Below are 19900 nucleotides of genomic sequence, written 5' to 3'. Positions count from 1 at the left end.
TTTGCATCAATAAATTAGGGCCATCAATTGGCCTACGTGCAAAACATTGGAACATCTGACACAGTCGTCTCGCTCTACATTAATGATTCATCATCATCATTAATGAATGAATTGCTATTCAGGTTATTGACCCATTATTTGCAAACAATTGTTTATATTAGAAAGCGGATCCGGTAAAGCGATGATAGAGTCATCGAAACCAAGTGGAACTTCCGTCAACAAGTTTAAAGGAACACGTTGCCTTGGATCGGTCGAGTTGGTCTTTGAAAAGCGTGTGTAACCGTTTGTTATAGAATGCATATGATTAGAAAGATATTTTAAAAGTAAAATATAATTATCCACACAAGTATTACTCGAAATTGCGTGGTTTTCCTTTTACCTCGTCGACAAACACGGTCGGCCATTTATGGGAGTCAGATTTTTGACTCCCATAAATGGCCGACCGTGTTAGTTCGCAAAGTAAAAGAAAAGCTATGCAATTTCGAGGCAAATGTGTGTGGATCATTGTATTGTACTTTTTAAACATCTTTCTAACCATGTACATTGTATAACAAACGGTTACATACGCTTTTCAAAGACGAACTCGACCGATCCAAGGCAACGTGTTCCTTTAATACCAATTACTCTGTTTTTAAAGGCACTTGACACGTTTGATATTGCCAATGGTATGGAATACCAGTATTCTCACGTATCTCAACATATGCATAAAATAACAAACCTGTGAACATTTTGACCTCAATTAGTCGTCAAATTTGCAAGAGAAGAATTAAAATAAGAAAAGAAACAACCCTAATAATTGTGTGTTTTCAGATGCATAATAAAATTATAAAAGTTTTCAGCTTAAGTGGGTTGGGGGCGTTAAATAAAATTATTTCAGCAATATAGCACCATGTAGCATTTCTAGAGCAAGGAATCGCCAAGTTGAGACCATACATCTCTATAAAAAGGTGTGAAATAATAAATAAAAATCGAAAATAAATTATATTTATTGTTAATTTACACAAAGCAAGACTTCCTGGTACACCAATATTATATGATGGGTCTTAATTGTGATTTTTTTGTATTGAACTTTAAAAGCGGGAAAGGCATTTATTATTGACAAACATGTGTTATAGACACCAGCATGCAATATCAGTCTCAAGTCAACAAGAACTGTTGTTGTGTGAACTTCTGATCATTGGTTAGGTCAGGAATTGTGATGTTAATTTTCCCAGCCGGCGTGATTGTGTCATGTCAATTGGAAGCATGGGCAAACTGCACGTAGGCCATGAAGACATACGGAGTTTTTTTTAAAATCGCCCAACAACGGAAGGGAAAACAATAAATATTAACATGGTCATAGTAAATATTAATTCATCCGGTGATAATGGTTCAAGAGAAGGTTGGATCAGGCCGGGCGAGGGGCATGGGTGGCTTTCAAGCCGAGAGGGCAAATTGTATTATAGGAAAATAATGGAAGGAATGCTTGACTGATTTCCCAGTGTAACCGTGGTGTTATACTTGTAGACCAACTTTGATATGTCAAAGTGACGGACAGGTTAACACCATTCAAAATACCGAACATTCAAACGGAATTCATTTTAAGATCAGTTCATAAATAAATGCGACTTAACTAAAACCTGGTTGGAAAATTTATAATTGAAATGTGCATGGAGAGGCTCATATGTATATGAGGTTGCTGTTAACAAACTGCCACACTTTTTAAATAGTAAAATTTCTAAAACCGAGCATATGGCTATTGTAACCTCACTTTATATAAAAGAGCGCCTCTGAGCATTTTGCCGACCCTGGATCGAACAAAACTTGTTTGGGAAAATTACAAATTGATTTGGGATATTTAAGACGCGAACTATTGTTTCAAAACCATGCAGATATAGCAATTCAATCAAACAAAAATACATAGGCACTTTTCGAATCCACGGTTTCGGCTCCAGATTCTCGGCTCAGGCTAGCTTGGCCCCACGGTTGTTCTGACATATTTTGCGCGTGCTATGCGTACGTGCTCATCGGGCTTCAGACGAGAGAGAATGGAGCCGAATCCAAAGCCGAAGCCGTGAGTTATTCTAATAGGGACACAATAAGTTATTCTGAAATTTGCGCCGCTTAGTCTAGAAAGAAAACGCGATCAATGTCGTGTGGAAATGATTTTGAGTTGGACCAAGATTTTCGCGCCCTGCGCCCAATAATTTCGCGCCGAAATCAAAAAGTTGTTCAGTCAGCGAAAATTTACGTCATGATCCGCCGAGCGAGAAAAAACGCTGCTGATATTTTATCTGCTTTGCAATAAATTGAGTCATTACTTCACCGATTTCGAAATAAAACCCCACAATTCTCTTTTTCAATCCAGATGGAAATACTTTAATCGATCGAGTGTATGAGATAGAAAAATTCAATTTGCATTTTGAACAGACCGCTATCGTCTCTCCAGTGTTTTTATTCAAACAAGACCCGGCCTAGTTTACCAGAGTTCCGAGAAATGAAAACAAACAATCGCGGAGCAGAATATTGAAGCGTGCGCGTTCGCTCAGTCCCAACCGACCTACGGCTGTTGTATGTTGACACTACGAATTACTGCCCACCCCCCCCCCCCCCATCCCTTTCTTTAATTTCTCGGAAAAACTCTCTTTCGGACGAGCACTGAGGTCGCAAAAAGGCTACGTGACAGGCGTGCGTCCACAATGAATCATTTACTATGCTCGGTTTTTGTTTAATGGTTAGTTGTAGTTCACTGAACTCAACATACTGACTAGCTAATGAACAATGCTTGATAAAATAATAGATATTGCTCATCCGAGTGTAGGCCTATTATGAACAATTGCATCCGATGAACTTCATGATACGAAAGTTGTATGCATTGTTTAGTTTGCCTCAAGTGTTTCCAATGCCACTACCCTCCTTGTTTTGTAGAACCTGGTAAGTTTGTTAATTATTCTCTGAGCTCATTAAACAAATTTCAAGGATAACGATTTAATTAAAAACAAAAGTATTTAAGATATTTTAAATACCATGTTTAATGGGATTTCCCAAATGAGATTAATTATAAGTTGTGACTTTTTAATTATTTTGTGTGTGTGTGTACCTTTTCATTTTTATATAGGGTACATCATAAATAATGCATTTTAATTTAGTGTGAGAAAAAAACACACCAGCAATTATTGGAATATGTGATAGGGTTACTACCACTACACTTAATTTTCAATTAACACAAAATTAATGTTGCATTGCATTTTATTGATTTATGTAAAGCAGGTGTTTAAAAACTGGTTTGGGTGGGTTCACCATTCAGAAAAAAAAAATTTGGACATGGACTTTGGATTTGGAGTCTGAGAAAAGTCATTTCCAGAAAATAGTTACTGCTGGTCTTTTTTTTATGATTATTTCAAGTTGGTAATTTCTTCAGGCCCGAGTCTATTATTAATTGAGTGAGAAATCACTTCTTCCTCAAAAACTATGTGTCTTAAGAGGGAGCTGTTTCTCACAATGTTTCATTGGGTTGCTGGGTAAATTTTGCGTGTAGGCCTATATATAATAATATGCCTTTGCCTGTTTGTGTATACTTTTTTTTTTTTGGTGATGGTATGATTTTACCAATTTATTAATTTTGTGTTTGTGTATAGATTTAACATGCTTATTGTAAACTCGATTTTTCCTAACTCTGTAAACACTTTGTAGATTTAAATGTTGTCAACCTTTTGGTTTTGTTTTATTCAGATTAAATAATCCATTAATAATAATAACAACACTAAGAATACAACTATCAACAGCTTTTCATTGCTTGTTACATAGGTAGATGTTATGCTAATAATTATTTTGAGTAATTACCAATAGTGTCCAGTGCCTTTAAATCAACTGGGGTTATCATAACACAAAGCCAATTATCATTTTAAGGCCCAAGATAATTACACTGTCACTGGTCACTTTGGTCAGTCCAGCCTTAAGTAGTTGGATGGAAAGGTTGGTTCCATCTGTGGAGGAAGGAAATGATCCCATGGGTCAGTCAACAATATTATCCATGAATGATCCAATCATCCATGAAGACACTTAAGTGGACAAAGTCCATCACTTCAGACCTGTGGTCAAGCCACCATGACCAACTGACCATCCATTCACAATATGGTCTCAATGACCCATTGTCCAATACTGCTCATTTTTAAATTTCCATAATAATCCATTGGAAGCTTTGACTTATACACAAGCTGCCAAGTCAAGGGAGAACAACTCAACTGACAATAAATTATTTGATGGTAGTTATTTGTCTTTTAGCGAAAATTCCATTTATGCAGTTTTGATATGTCACCGAGGCAAAGAAGGCGATTGCCTCCCTGCCCCCTGGTCATTGGTTGCCTTGATGACCTTGAACAGTAGAAATTTACAATTTTTCTCATAGGGTGCCCATTTACTAAGGAGCAAATGCCTTGGTGTCCTTGCCCTTTCAAAAACGAAGCATATCGGCCTGCAAATTGGGCAATTTTTGACCACAATTAACTGTCCCTTCTTCCTCTGTCATGCATCAGAATACCTTGCATGTTTATCAAGGTTCAGTTAATATTTTATGGTTGACTGCTGCCATTAGTTTATGTCCATTAAAGCATTTGGACACGTTTGGTAATTGTCAAAGACTCAAAGACCAGTCTTCTCACTTTGTGTATCCCAACATAAGCATAAAATAACAAGGCTGTGAAAATTTGAGCTCAATTGGTCATCGGACTTGCAAGATAATAATGAAAGAAAAAACACCCTTGTCACACGAAGTTGTGTGCGTTCAGATGCGTGATTTTGAGACCTCAAATTTAGCTCGAAGTCAAAGGAAATCATGGAAAATTACTTCTCATGAAAACTACTCCACTTCAGAAGGAGCCGTTTCTTACAATGTTTTATACTACCAACCTCTCCCCATTACTCATACCAAGTAAGGTTTTATGCTGATAAATATTTTGAGTAATTACCAATAGTACCTTTAAAGGGTTAGGGTACTTTTCTACGACACAAAACACAAAACGTCCACAGGTATTCATTAAACTAACACCGTTATGATGGTATAATAGAAAGCTTCCCCTTAAAATATTACTTGCTGATGGGCAGTAGTTCTTGAACAATTAGTAAAACAATTTCACAAAAATATTTATTATTTTAGCATGTAGTTGTACAGTGGATTTACGCAACTCTCCTCAAAACATTGCTTTGTGATTTTCCCTTTTTTTTCTCAATTTTGTTTTGACTAATGATGCCATAGGTAAATTATATTACAAACATCTGTATTCACATTGAGTAGGGACTCGTGTCATGGCCAAAAACTTAATCTACAAAAGTTATTAAAGGAACACGTTGCCTTGGATCGGACGAGTTGGTCAAAACAAAAGCGTTTGTAACCGTTTTTTATAAAATGCATATGGTTGGAAAGATGTTTTAAAAGTAGAATACAATGATCCACACAAGTTTGCCTCAAAATTGCGTGGTTTTCCTTCTACTGTGCGAACTAACATAGTCGGCCATTTATGGGGGTCAAAATTTTGACCCCCATAAATGGCCGACGTGTTTAGTCGACGAGGTAAAAGGAAAACCACGCAATTTCGAGGCATGTTTGTGTGGATCATTGTATTCTACTTTAACAACAGCTTTCTACCCATATGCATTTTATAAAAAACGGTTACAAAGGCTTTTCAAAGACCAACTCGACCGATCCAAGGCAACGTGTTCCTTTAAAACCCTTTAATTTATGTCCATCAGAAGGTATCATATCCTATCCGCTAGTAGTCAGAAGCAAACATTATAAGGTCAAATTTGACAGAAGCAATTTATTCACTGGCCAGAGAAAGGTCCCCTGACCTACGTTTCGTACTCTGGGGATGTCCAGTTTATCATAGTAATGACCAAGGACTATTGTCCAGTCCAAACTAACTGACCTGGACTAACTAGTGACCTTGTATGAGGTCATGTGATGGCCAAACCACAAAGACACTGGCCCCATGGTCAAACCACCTTGCTCTTTTATGGTTAATGGTCAATCCCAACCAACCATAACCACATTGTCAACACAATTGGGCTACATTTCACAGAAAGTTTGCTAAACAATTTTCTACAAACTAAGCTGATGGTTTTTTGACTGATGGTCCAGATTCTCTGGTAAGCAACATTGTTTTTGTACTAAGCAAAACTAAGCAGCTCTTTGAAACTGGACTCCCGGTCAGTTAACACACAGGACACTTTATTGAGACACTTTTATGACGTGGAATCAATTTTCGGATCTAATATTGGGATTTAAAGACTAGCAGGTAATGTTTTTCTTTTTAAAATGTTCTGCTTTTTTTTAACAAGAAGATCTTTTGGTTGTTATCAGTTGCTGTTCCTTGTGATTGTATTTTAATGTGTACCTTTATCAGTGAATTTGAGAGAAATTAAGGTAATCTGGGGCCATATTCACACGACAGCAATGTAGCAGGGGTCCTTTGCTTAACTTGAGCAGGGTTGTAAAATTTTAGGACTGTCCGAGGTCCCTAAATAAATCTTCTAACATTTTGCTTTCCTTTTAATGGACAGTATTAAAGGCAGTTGACACTATTGGTAATTGTCAAAAGACTAGCCTTCACAGTTGGTGTATCTCAACATATGCATAAAATAACAAACCTGTGAAAATTTGAGCTCAATCGGTCATCGAAGTTGCGAGATAATAATGAAAGAAAAATAACCCTTCTCACACGAAGTTGTGTGCGTTTAGATGGTTGATTTAGAGACCTCAAGTTCTAAACTTGAGGTCTCGAAATCAAATTCGTGGAAAATTACTTCTTTCTCGAAAACTATGGCACTTCAGAGGGAGCTGTTTCTCACAATGTTTTATACTATCAACCGCTCCCCATTACTTGTAATCAAGAAAGGTTTTATGATAATAATTATTTTCAGAAATTACCAATAGTGTCCACTGCCTTTAACACAAGGTGCATTTTGTAAAATTTCGCAACAATGCTAGCACAGGACCCTTGACTAATTGCTGTTGTGTGAAAAGGGCTTTATGCCTCAGCATGGTTAATATTTATTGGAAGAACCTGTTCGGGAAATCACAAGAAGTATTAACCTACTGTCGGATTGAATAAGTAACTGTTATATCTCAGCTGTGATGAGCAGATGATAGAATAAGTAACTGTCATATCAGCAATGATGAGTAGATGATGGGATGAGAGCAGTAGGGTATTTTCTTACTGATACTCAGCGTGTGTTTGTTTATAGTGGTATTGGCATTACTCATGTACGTCACCTCCAATATCAACCACAAGACTTTTTGCTCTAATCAGGGCTTGCGCTTAAAGGCAAAATATACCTTTGGTTTTTGGAACCTTTTAATTGTTTTTATTCTATATAAAATGTAGCTAACCTGTGCAACTTTTATTTTGAGATATCGCTAAACATTCAGAGCGATTATGTCCACGCAGGAAGACAAATATTTTCCTAAGAAACCTTTTTGACATAAATGTTTCTCAGATTCAAATTTTTAGGTATAAAATCTGATACATTTTCCCATATAACCAGCCACATTTGCTCGAAAGGAAATTATTCTGTGAAAATTTTGACTCATTTGGTGCAAGAGATAAATTAAAAACTGCCCTTGTTGCACAAATTTTTGTGCTTTCAGATTCCTAATAAATGACTTCAGGCCTGAAGTATTTTATTATTCGAGTGAGAAATTACCTCTTTCTCAATAACTACGTTACTTCGGAGAGAGCTGTTTCTCACAATGTTTTATACTATCAACAGCTCTCCATTTCTCAGTACTAAGTGAGGGTTTATGCTAAGGGGAAGCCCTGTGAATGTTGCAACATCTCCTGACTGATGAATATTTACACGAATTGATGATGCAAGACACAGTTAAAATTTCCCCTGACATTATTGCAAAACTTCTGAGTCATTTTCACGTCATGATGTTTTGTGCCATTGATGAAAGATTTTTTGGATGAAGACTGACCTTCTAGAAAAAGGGTTGTTATATTTGAGATATTTATACACCATGCCTATTATTATTTATGGTTCTAGAGTTCTTCGTGTCCGGTCATTGTCGTGGTTCTTTAGGTAAAGTATTTCAACATACTTGGTTGTGAATTAAACAGATATAACACAGGATAAAACCTGTTGTATGTACCTGTATTAACCTTTTAAATTAAATGTTATAGACATTTTAACAAATTTTCATGTAAATTAGATTTTGCTAGATGTACTAATGAATCAATCTGAAATGATAAAAACAATTTGATATGGCTTTCATTTGATTTGATTTTTCATTTTTATTAATTTAGTTTCATGTACTTCATGATTATTTTATGCGGTGTGATTGAGTTTACTAAGTAGAGTGTCTTGAAATGCCCTTAAATTATTGGTTTTTTGTGTCGCGACAAAATGAAAAAAAACAATTGGAATTGTCGTGAAAAAGTGCAAAATAGTTGTCCAAGTAATACGCACAACTTTCGTGAAATCTGCTGCTGATGTTCCGACCCTAGCAGAGTCTTTCTCGAAAGGCTTTGACCCCATAGTAGAAGTTCTCAGAAAAACCTTTTCTGGTGTGATCTCACTAATGAATGATAATAACCTACTTTGTCTGTTTTTTTTCTTCTAGTGTGAATTCACCGAAAGAGGAATGGGAACCATAAAATAGATGAAAATAACCTACTTTGTCTGTTTTATTTTCTAGTGTGAACTCACCCAAAGAGGAACCGGAACCACTAATGGATGACGTGATGGCAGCCATGGTGTTAACAAGCTTATCAGGAAGCCCTCTATTGTCCAGACAGGATAACTCAGGTAAGAGAGCGAAGACCATCGGACAGCTGAAGATTTGAGAAGAAAAGAAAAGAACCCTGGAAATTAGATGATTAAGTTCTGTGGTTTGTTTTTGCTGATTTGTTAAAATTTGGCCTTAGTTTCTTAAGCCCTTTTCATAAAGAAACAAGTTTGCCAGGAAAATTCCAAGGAAAGTTAAGTTCACACTTGAATTACTGACCACGGAAAACTCATGGGTGACCCCTTCATACCTACATGTACCCTTGCTTGGGAGTTCGCCCTATATAACCCAGGAAAAAAGCAATAGCCCCTAGAATATAGGTCCTTTTGCTTCCACAACCCTAAAAAGGTACGCTTTTTATTATTAAGAAATAAAAAATTACTGTGTACCTGTTGAACCCAACTCTAGACAATAGCTGGGCATGTTAAGAAGTCACTTCGATGTAAAGATTGATGGGAGATGCTTAGAAAATAATGTTTAAAATACCTTAGATTTTGTCAGGATTATTTACCTCTTTCAAGCATTGGGGTAAAGCTCATTAGCCATTTTGAGGTTTGGTGGACAGTTTATAATACTGTTTGGTTTTGGGTAAATTTGTCTGTATACACCCAACCCGAGGGCACTCCTTTTTTTCCCCTGCATTAAAGGATTTAAAGGCACTAGGCAGCTCAATGAAACTCGCCCTTGTTGTCTTTTTTCCTCGTGCACTTAAATACTCAGTGTTTTGACCCCAAGGTGATGTCATTACCTTGAATGGTCTTAACTGTTCATTCAATATTTTGAGCAAACTATAATAACCTTGCATTGTGTCTGGATTGACTTTTGAACAGTGTGCTTTGTAAACAGCGCAAGGACAATCAATGTATGTTGAATGTTTAATCACTCACGTTCGTACATGATGTTCAATTGACAGCATTGAATACCAGATCTGATATTCATGAAGGTAACCAAGGCGATTGCCTCCATGCCCCCTGGTCATTGCATTGGTGCTTTTGAAATGCCCCGATAGAAGTTTACAATTTCTTTATAAGGTACCCTTTACCAAGGATTTTTGTTTTACAATTAGTTTGATTTTGAAGTTAAACAATGGAGGTAACAATATTACAGATATAATAATAATTTTAAAAAATATTAAAAAAATAAAAAAAAATATCAAGCACAAATACTTTTTTTTAAATAGAAGATCTGAATCAAAACAAGATGGTCAAAACAATCTCAACTTTTCATAAAAAGAAACACCATAAATGGAGAGTAAAGCAACAAACACAAACACAACAGAAACTACACCCTCCACATTTTATAATCTAAACCTTAGCCTCTCCTCTCCCCAAAAAGGACAAGGGGCGGGAGGAAGAAAAGAAACATTCTGAGATCGGATATTATTTATTTGATTATGCTAAGACAATCCATTATTGTCCTGGTCGCAAGTATTTTGTTGGGCTATTAAAATACTTACTGGCACTCCCTGAGTCAATAATAACAGTTGGAAAGCTGCCAACAATGCATCAGCCAATGTTTTTAGACTTTGGTTTCCTTTCCGATCAATTTGTCAATAAATAAAAACCAGACATTTTTGTTTAAGATGATCTCCCCTGTCACGGGAATTAGGCAAACTCCCCGCAGGGGATATAAACACCAAGGGTATGAAGTAGTGTAGTTTTTTTTTATAGTTATAAAAAGGGTAACTAGTTTCCCAACACAATTATGTCCATATGGGCTGGGGCACATTCTGGCAAGTTTGGCACCTTGCCAAGCTTTGCCTGCTGGGTGGGTTACAAGTCATCCATCATCAAGAACACTGCACCTTTAAAGGGTTTTGATGTAGATCAAAGTTTTGGCAGTGACAATTTGAATCCACACTCCCAGAGAATGAAGATGTTTTTAATTTACCTGTAGAAGTTTCAGCTTCAGTCAGCAGTTATCATTAGTTTTTTTTTAAGAAAAAAAATGAAAATCACTAAGGAAATTTTTCACCATGAGAGTCACGTAAACCCGTAAAAACATGCTAAAATAATTTTCATCTCACTGAGTGAGGAGACAAAGAATATTTTTTGGTGAAATTGTTTTAGGCCTACTCATTTCTCAAAATCTATAGCACCTCAGCAAGTATAAGGGAAGCTTTATATCATCAATATCTTCAAACCGTGTAAGTTTAAAATCTGTGGACAATTAACTTGTCTTCGTCTGTGAAGTGCAGATTCGATTTCATGAGTAAAAGCAGCAAAAAAGAACACAAACACTTTTAAATCCACCCTGATCATGGTGTGCTGTTTACTGGTGTTTTTGCTTGAGCCCTGCTCAATAACAAGCCGGCCGGCTGTTTTGCATATTATTGATGTCAAGGCCACGCTTTTTGATGGATACACTGAGGGGCATTACCCTGCTATACCAACTGGACTGTAAATAATATTGTTATGATAACAGTGTAACACTGGTTTGTGGGAAGTGCAAATTCAATTAGAATGCACACTGTGCACTGGTATTAAAACACTGGTGTCTAATGGCAAAAACAACTAGTGTCAAATTGTTAAGTTTTTTTGACAACACAGCAATATTGTTATTTGGTTTGTTTTTGCCAGGAATTGTGTGGATCATGTTCCATGTTCAAAAAACCCCAAATGAAATTGAGCTTGATTTAACAACAGTTTCACTCATTTGAGAGTGAATGCCAATCTGTGTAACTGTTTTTGAGCAAAATTGGAACAAACTGCACTCATTTTAAAGGGAAAGTACACGTTTGGTAATTACACAAAACAAATATTAACTTAAAAAATGACTTGGTAACAAGCATTGGAGAGCTGTTGATAGTATAAAACATTGTCAGAAACGGCTCCCTCTGAAGTAGCATAGATTTTGAAATAGAGTTCATTTCTCACTAAAATAATAAAAGACTTCGCTAGAAGTCTTTTATTTCTATCTGGGTGTTCAATCCAACAAGGGTGTTTTTTCTTTCATCATTTTCTCCCAACTCCGACGACCAATTGAGCTCAAATTTTCACAGGTTTGTTATTTTATGCATATGTTGAGATACACCAAGTGAAGACACTGGTCTTTGACAATTACCAATATGTTACCTTCCCTTTAAGCTAGGTAAAAGTACCCGCCTTTCACTCTAAAAAAACATTGTCCACCATACCTGTGTGGCTCTTTGCAAGACAGGTATGGCAGACAAAACAAGTGGTTTGCAGTCTTTTTCATTAAGAGAGAGTAACATTTAAATTCCACACTCCCAAACTTTATTGTATACTGTGGCTGATAGCACATGGCAAGAAGCCAAGGTTTATCCTACACAATAATCTAAAAATATTCACAAACTTTGTTGGCAAAGTTATCGTAGATCCATGCTCCACAAACCGACTATTCATGACTCACAACAGTGTGTATGATTGCTCTGTTCCATGATCCTTTCTCTGAGCTGAGAGAGAGTTTTGGTTGACTGGATGAATATAATATCCGACTTAACTCTTGCCCACCTGATATATATAGCCCTCTGTTTTGTTATTTATTCCAAAGACATTATTAACTGCGTTTATAGGATATTATCCTTTCTTGTCACAAGGCGACTTTTGAATTGAACAATACTTATGACTACATGGATTCAAGTATTGATTTATCTTTCAATGTGTTTGTGTGAATGTTTATTCTTGCACTCAAGTTTTCTGGAAGGCGGGTCTTAAGTTGTTGAAAGGAACAACAATTAACAATTGTTGTGTACAACTGTCAGACAAATAAACAAACACCATGATTCAAGGAATCCAGGCTGGTATCAGTTGTTGTCATCAAAAGCTACGGAGCATTTTATTTAGATACAGTGCTGAACCATCTCAAGGGGAGGGGGGAGTTAGGTAAAGGTTTTAATGACTTATTATGTACTTTGAAGAATAGTCTTTGGTTTAATTGATGTACATGTGTATTGGATTAACAAATATTGTTGATTTGTTGGGATTATTTTGCATCTTTATAAAACGAGAAAATAGAACTAGCTGTTGCAAACAACTAACCATGGAGGTAGAAATGTCTACCCTCATGATCTGACCAACCTAAAAGGACTGAAGGTATAAATGAAAAGAAAAAAAAAGTTGATGGCCTGATGTTTCAACCCTATACAGAGTCTTTCTCGTAGGTCTGCTAGGGTCGAAACGTCAGATCTTTGTTTGCATCTTTATAAAACCAGTTTAAGTTTGTGCTGATGTAATTTGGAATGAGAAGTTTTAGATACCAAATAATAAACCACTTTTATTTTTAGTTCAGACTTTAACGTTTGCCTGGTGAACCCCCCCCCCTCGCCCCTGTTATTTCAGTTTTAATTCATGGTCTGACTTCTCTGGCCATGAGGACAGTGTCTCTACAACTCCTTAAAGGCAGTGGACACTATTGGTAATTACTCAAAATAATAATCAGCAAAAAACCTCACTTGGTAATGAGTAATGGGGAGAGATTGATAAAATAAAACATTGTGAGAAACAGCTCCCTCTGAAGTGACGTAGTTTTCGAGAAAGAACTAATTTTCCGCGAATTTGATTATGAGACCTCAAGTTTACAATTTGAGGTATCGAAATCGAGCATCTGAAAGCACAAAACTTAGTGTGGCAAGGGTGCTTTTTTCTGTCATAGTTATCTCGCAACTCCGACTACCAATCAAGCTCAAATTTTCACAGGTTTGTTTTTTTATGCATAAGTTGAGATACACTTAGTGAGAAAACTGGTCTTTGACATTTACCAATAGTGTCCATTGTCTTTTATATCTCCAGCTCCTAAGTTCCGGTTGTTATCACAAGTTTGAAATGTCATCCAACAATATTCAAGCTCCTAAAACAATAAGATCCTAAAAATTGTTTGATATTAAACTCTTTTACAGACAAAACTTATGTTACCCCTCGGCCTAGTTCTGATTTGGATACAGGAGCCTAAAAATAACATGTTATGACAATTTATGACAAGCGTCAACTATTTCATTACAAGACTATCAGACAGGAAAACAATTACCACCTTCTATTGGGTCGCCGAGAATGTCGGAGGTCGCGAAGGTCTGGACGTGCTAGGTCAATAAAGCGATACAAACATAAACTTTTATTTGGGAAATGGAGGCAAGGGGATATGACATTTGAGATACGGAGTGTTGTAAAAATAGAATCTTTTTTGGAAGAATGGTAATTTGATAGACAATGGAAACTAGACAGCTGGAAGATTCAAAACAAGTTTGTCAAATCAAACTGAAATGGTAACTTTGATAAATGATGACAATTTCAACTTTTTTAAAGTAGGATTTGAAACTTTGCATTTTGGGAGTATAATTAAGTGAGGTGAGGTTTGCAGTAGTTTTGAATTTTGCCCTTTTTGCTGAATTGTCAATTTGTTTTCCCTTGCAAGGAAGTGTTGTAGTTAATGAATGATTTACAACTAATATGAGAAATTTAGCCAAAAAGAAAAAATCTATTTCAAGAGTTAAATCAATTTATTTGATATCTCTCTTTTCCCTGCAGTGCCCTACAGCCCAATAAGTCCAACAGGGGGTACCACAACCGGTTCTTCAACGGGTACTGGAGCGTCATACAGCCCATCCAGCAGTGGTCATTTCAGCTGGGACTTTCATTCCCGAGGAACCCCCTCCCCAGCTTCCTCGACAAGTAAGTATGATAAAAGTAAAGATTAAAAGATGCAGCTTTGTGATTTCGTGTGGGGTGTCATGGCCGAGCCAGCCATAGACCGAGTGGTCTAGGGCCAAGGGTTCGAATTCTGGCCGGGCTGTTGCTGAGCAAGGCACTTTATCATAATCACTTCTCTCCACCAAAGAATACAAATGGGTACCGCCGAGAGCAGGGGAGTAATCTGGGATGGACGGGCATCCGTTCCACGGGGAATAGAATTACTCTCAGTTTGTTTAGTGTCAAGGAAACTGGATATTATTATAAACACTGGCCGGATGAGCAGTATTGGCTCGGGACAGACTTTACTTTAGCCCTAGTTTGCGTCCCCAACCCAAAAAACTTACAGCAAAGAGAGGGCAACTGATTTTTAAAGTTCAGTGTACAAACATTTAAAAAAGTATATTTTGAAACTTAAAAGAGTTGCTCATGCTAGTCTTATTTCTTGTGCCAAATTCGTCGTTCGGGAATATAAGTCTAGGAAGGTGGGAACGCACTGTAGAATCTCGCCAAAGCCAGTCACTGTAACTTTAAGCATGGCAGCGGAAGGAAAAGTCAAATGGGAACACGGCTTAAGATTGTTTATACAGGGAGGAAACCGTTGACCACGAGTCAAAGTTAGAAGTGTCTTGGTTTCAAAGATTATGTCATCACACACTGAACTTGACACTGACAGTCCAGGAAATCAGTCATAGCCTTGAACAGGAACGAGTCCAGGAACCGTTTACTCCTCTAACTCAAAACACGGACCTGTGGCAAATGCCAAAATCTTAATTGGATCTGTTCTATGATGTCACAGTTGTCATGGTAATGGCATACAAAAACATAGGATTTTTTTTCGGGGCAAGACACAGTGAATCAGATTATTTCTCTAAAAAACAGATTGAGTTTTGAGGGACCCAAAAGAGAAATTAACTTTATTTTATTTTGATCTAGTTTAAAAGGGAAAGTATACAATTGGTTTTTGAAGCTGTATAGTAACAAAACTAACCTGTGACAATTTCATTTCAAAAAGTGTTTGCGATTTTGAGAAATTGGCCCAAATCTGGAACGACTATGTCCATGCAGGAAGAATAATTTGTAATTTAAATACACAATCTGAAAGACGTTAGTGTCAGTAAGGCTTCTCAGATTAAAATTTTAGATTTTCAAAACGCTTTATACTATTATAAGCTTCTGTACTTCCTAACCAAGCTGAGTAACTTTTTATTGCCATTCACTTTCCTGTTAGTGTTAACCAGACCATGACACTACTCGACAACAACAAATCTAAGTGTACTTTACAACAAATGTCTACACCCAATTCTAAAAGCACAAAATGTGGACATACAAAAATAGCAACCCATTCACAATACACTGGAATGACAATGTACAACGATGTCAAAATAAAGGTTTTCCCAAAAGTTTACAAAAAGGTAATGCAATGCAGGCCTGTATGCTTCGTTTTTGAAAGGGAAAGGGCACCAAGGCATTTTCTCCTTGGTAAAGGGCACCACCCTATGAGGAAATTGTATATTTCTTCTGGAGCATTTCAAGGGCACCAAGGCAATGGCCAGGGGGCATGGAGGCAATCGCCTCCGTTGCCTTTGTGAAGTATGAGGCCTGGCAGTGAAATTTGCTGTTCCCTTTAAACACAAGGTCAAAGACCAACTACTGCTTGGAGATTTATCCTCCATACAAATGCGCTGGGGTGGAAAACAAAGCTATAAATACATTTGTACCGAATTGTTGTAGTAGGAAACTTGAAAAACATGTTGGTTTGATGGATTGTATAGCAGATGGGCTTTGATAGGCAAGGCTTGACTGGGTATTGTGGAATCTTTATCGCGACCTAAATCAAAAAAACATTCTCTTGCTAGGCAATATTAATTGAAGAACCAGTTTCCAAAGTTTATTCTCATTTTATTTGATTTAATTACACTTGTACTAACTTAGTGAATTGTTCTCAGTGAATTAAACGAGAAAGTGATGGATCAACAACCCCAAAATCTACACAATATTGTCAACAAAGAAATGATAAAGATGTGCTGCTCTGACATGAAAACAAAAACCATTTTAGCCGATGAAAGGGCTCCCACCTAACTTGGTCTGATCGTAGAGATTGTAAACATAAGATATAAGACAAAAGAAACTGTATTACTTTCCAAAAAGAAAAAATTACATTGTTTGCACTAGTTTAAAAGCACCACAACGTATCAAGAATTTATAATACAACTATTGCTGAGTGAAAACAACGCACGAGGATTTAAGAATAAACTCCCTACACACCAAGCAGCCTTGTATGTCACAGCCTCCTTGGTAGAAACAAGTGATTATTATCTGGATGCCCTCTGGGCCTGTGAGATTTACTTCCACAGAGGTCAAAGATCATCGAAGGAACTTCACTTCTGGGTTTAGAATTGCATTCAATTTGGTTCCCTGGGCATTTAATGATAAACAGATTTGAAGCGTACAGTGAGGCCAATTTAGGGGGAAATTGAAATATCCTTTAACTTTTTGTTTTTACGGTATTGATGTGGGAACATTAGTTGTAGTATTTCCAGTGTTTCTGTGGAAAGTTCGCAAAAGTTGTGTAAAGTGGTTCAGAAATTTCACATCTCAGTTCATTTTGGTTCCCTGGGCATTTTTATGATAAATGGATTTGTGGAGCATACAGTGAGGCCAATTTAGGGGGAAATTGGAATTTCCTTTAACTTTTTGTTTTCACGGTATTGATGTGGCAACAATTTAGTTACAATATTTCCGCTATTCATGCATGTTTCTTTGGAAAGTTTGCAAAAGTTGTGTTTAGTTTTTAAGATTAAGTGATCAATTAAAAATGGTCCTATAGGCTTTCATATTCATTTTAGCACCTTTTGAAGAAAAATGGATTGTTTTCATCTGAAATGATGAATTGAAAGTGCAGATGTTTTAACATTTTTTTCTATACACTGTTCTGAATGATGGCACAATGGTAGGCCTACCATTGGTTTGCTCATCTGGAGATTGCTAAACGTAATCTTGCCCCAAACTAATGTTTTGAGGTAAAGAATTCAAATCTAGATGGTAACTTGTGAGTAAGGAAGTCATTACACCGAGTATTTTGTTTTCAAATGGCCTATTCCCATCCCCGCGTATAACAGAGTATTTGACGTTGAGTTGTTGCGATTTCTCAACAGGTGATGTGGATTGTAGTGTGGCAGGACTCACGCTCACTGATATCGGTTCAACTAACGGCTTAATCTTTGGTCCGCCCTCTGTGGATGAAGGAATAGATGTGAGCGAGGTCGGAGCTTTGTGTACAGTAGATGTTATTCCTGCTAAGAAACCAAGGGTAAGTACAAGTCAGATCATCTTAATTTTTTTTTTTAATTTAAAGGCACTGGACACTATTGGTAATTACTCAAAATAATTATCATCATAAAACCTCATTTGGTAACGAGTAATGGGGAGAGGTTGATAGTATAAAACATTGTGTGAAACGGCTCCCTCTGAAGTGACGTAGTTTTCGAGAAAGAAGTGATTTTCCACGAATTTGATTTCGAGACCTCAAGTTTAGAATTTGAGGTCTCGAAATCAAGCATCTGAATGCACACAACTTCGTGTGACTAGGGTGTTTTTTTCTTCCATAGTTATCTCGCAACTCCGACGACCAATCAAGCTCAAATTTTCACAAGTTTGTTATTTTATGCATATGTTGAGATACACCAAGTGAGAAGACTGGTCTTTGACAATTACCAATAGTGTCAATTGTCTTTAACAAAGAGAAATTGACTATGCAAAAGACAATGGCCTGACGCTTCGACCCTAGAAGAATCTTTCTCGAAGGCTATAATGACAACACAACAAACATGAACAGGTAAGTTGTGACTTAGTTTTTTATACCATAGATCCTTTGGGTTGGTAAGTTGGTTGCAACAGCTTATTCTATTTCCTCACAAGTTGACTATAGCGGGATTTGAACCTGTGACCTGCGGATTAACGCGCAGGTGCTCGACCGACTGATTTATCTCGTCACTATGTTGGCATTTTTTCTATTTTTTCGATATCTTTGTTCGGGGATGCCAGTCAGAAGTCATTCAACCTGTAAAGCATATAGCTAGGGATCACACCCAGTTACAATACAACCTGTGAAGCGGCACAATAATTATAAGGGGATGTGACTTCCCTCTTTGAATCGGGTGAGAGCCCTGGCTATACGACAGTTATAGGTTGAGTTGAAATTTCATCTGAACATATATCTTTTTTGGTGCTCATCGGTTTTCATCTTTAGACCAAGGGAAGACTGATTCACAAATTTTCATTTGTTTTTACTCCACAATCCTGACTCCCTACTGCCCCAATTCAACAAAATAGTGGCACCCCCTGGTTCCACCACCACCAATTGGAATGTCACAAATACTAAGCCTACTGCTGTTACTTCAACAAAGTTCAACCCAAGAAAGTCTGTGCTTATTTTGTAGGACTTAATAGTTTTGATTGATTAGGATTTAACGTGTTTAGAGACCTTGCTCCTGTTATGAGGTTCAAAGTTTTACAGACAAACTTTGGGTCAGGGGAATAACACCCAGTCCACTGGGTCCATCCACTCATGATAGAGAAAACTCACACACATTGCTACAACCCATGAAAATCTGGCCTTGTTTTGTAGGGCTAAAACGTTTTGATCGATTTCGGATTTAACATATTTAGAGACCTTGCTCCTATCTTGAAGTTCAAAGTTTTACAGACAACATTTTGATCCACCCACTCAAGACATCGCCTGTTCAATGATTTTTAATTTAAAGGGTTTGCCCACAGATTTAGACTTGACTTACACGGTTTGAAGGTAATGATTGTAGAAAGCTTTTCCTAAAATATTATTTGCTGAGTTGCTGTAGTTTTTGAGAAATTGGTAAAGTTATTTTAGCATGTACAACGGGTTTACGTGACTCTCCTGAAAACATTGCTCTGCGATTTCCACTTTTTTTTCTCTCACAAAACTTGACAACTAATGCAGTTCTATCGTCTACACCTTTAAGGATTTATGTCATGGCCAAAAACTTGATCTATAAAAGGTATCAAAACCCTTAAAGCCCCACAGATTATTTCCAAGACCAAACAGAGAAAAATTCAACCACATCTTTTTAAAGTTGAGGGTGCCTTGATATCGAGGCCTTGCCATCTCTGGCCTTGAGCCAACTTCCAAGAGCATCCACTCTCAGCTCAAGTTGAGGTTTGTTTATATCAATACCGAACTCTGCAAAGAGCCATGCAGAGCCTTCTCACCACCCCCAGCCAGTTGTTTTGACACCACTGGCCCATGAAACAGCGTGATTTCACAAGTGTGGTGGATGGAAAATGGTGCTTTCAAGAAATCAATCTCAACTTTAAAGGGAAAAGTACTTGATTTATCCTAGGCCTGGTGTTACACGGAGGCCCCAACAGTGCCCCTTAAAAAGTTTCCCATAGACTTAAATATCTTCCAATGGGTGTGCCCTTTGCAAAATGAAAATGGCCTTCCCCTCTGAAG

General features: G+C 37.1%; 2 protein-coding genes across 2 annotated transcripts in view; one reads left to right on the top strand and one right to left on the bottom strand.

Annotated features, from left to right (window-relative positions):
• The window catches only part of LOC139949690 (zinc finger protein 704-like), a 54000-nt gene that overhangs the window by 12573 nt on the left and 21527 nt on the right, over nucleotides 1-19900 (top strand). Inside the window, exons 3-5 of the mRNA XM_071948169.1 lie at nucleotides 8675-8784; nucleotides 14248-14391; nucleotides 17568-17722. Of these exons, the coding sequence (XP_071804270.1) occupies nucleotides 8675-8784; nucleotides 14248-14391; nucleotides 17568-17722 (409 nt within the window). The remainder of the gene's footprint in view (nucleotides 1-8674; nucleotides 8785-14247; nucleotides 14392-17567; nucleotides 17723-19900) is intronic.
• Nucleotides 8697-19900, bottom strand: part of LOC139949691 (meiotic recombination protein REC114-like) — a 44241-nt gene continuing 33037 nt past the window's right edge. The window contains exon 7 of the mRNA XM_071948170.1: nucleotides 8697-8810. The gene's annotated coding sequence lies outside the window, so the exon portion shown is untranslated. The remainder of the gene's footprint in view (nucleotides 8811-19900) is intronic.

This window comes from Asterias amurensis, chromosome 17 (genome assembly GCF_032118995.1).
Source record: "Asterias amurensis chromosome 17, ASM3211899v1".
Classification (NCBI taxonomy): domain Eukaryota; kingdom Metazoa; phylum Echinodermata; class Asteroidea; order Forcipulatida; family Asteriidae; genus Asterias; species Asterias amurensis.
This window is presented reverse-complemented; position numbering and strand designations above follow the sequence as displayed.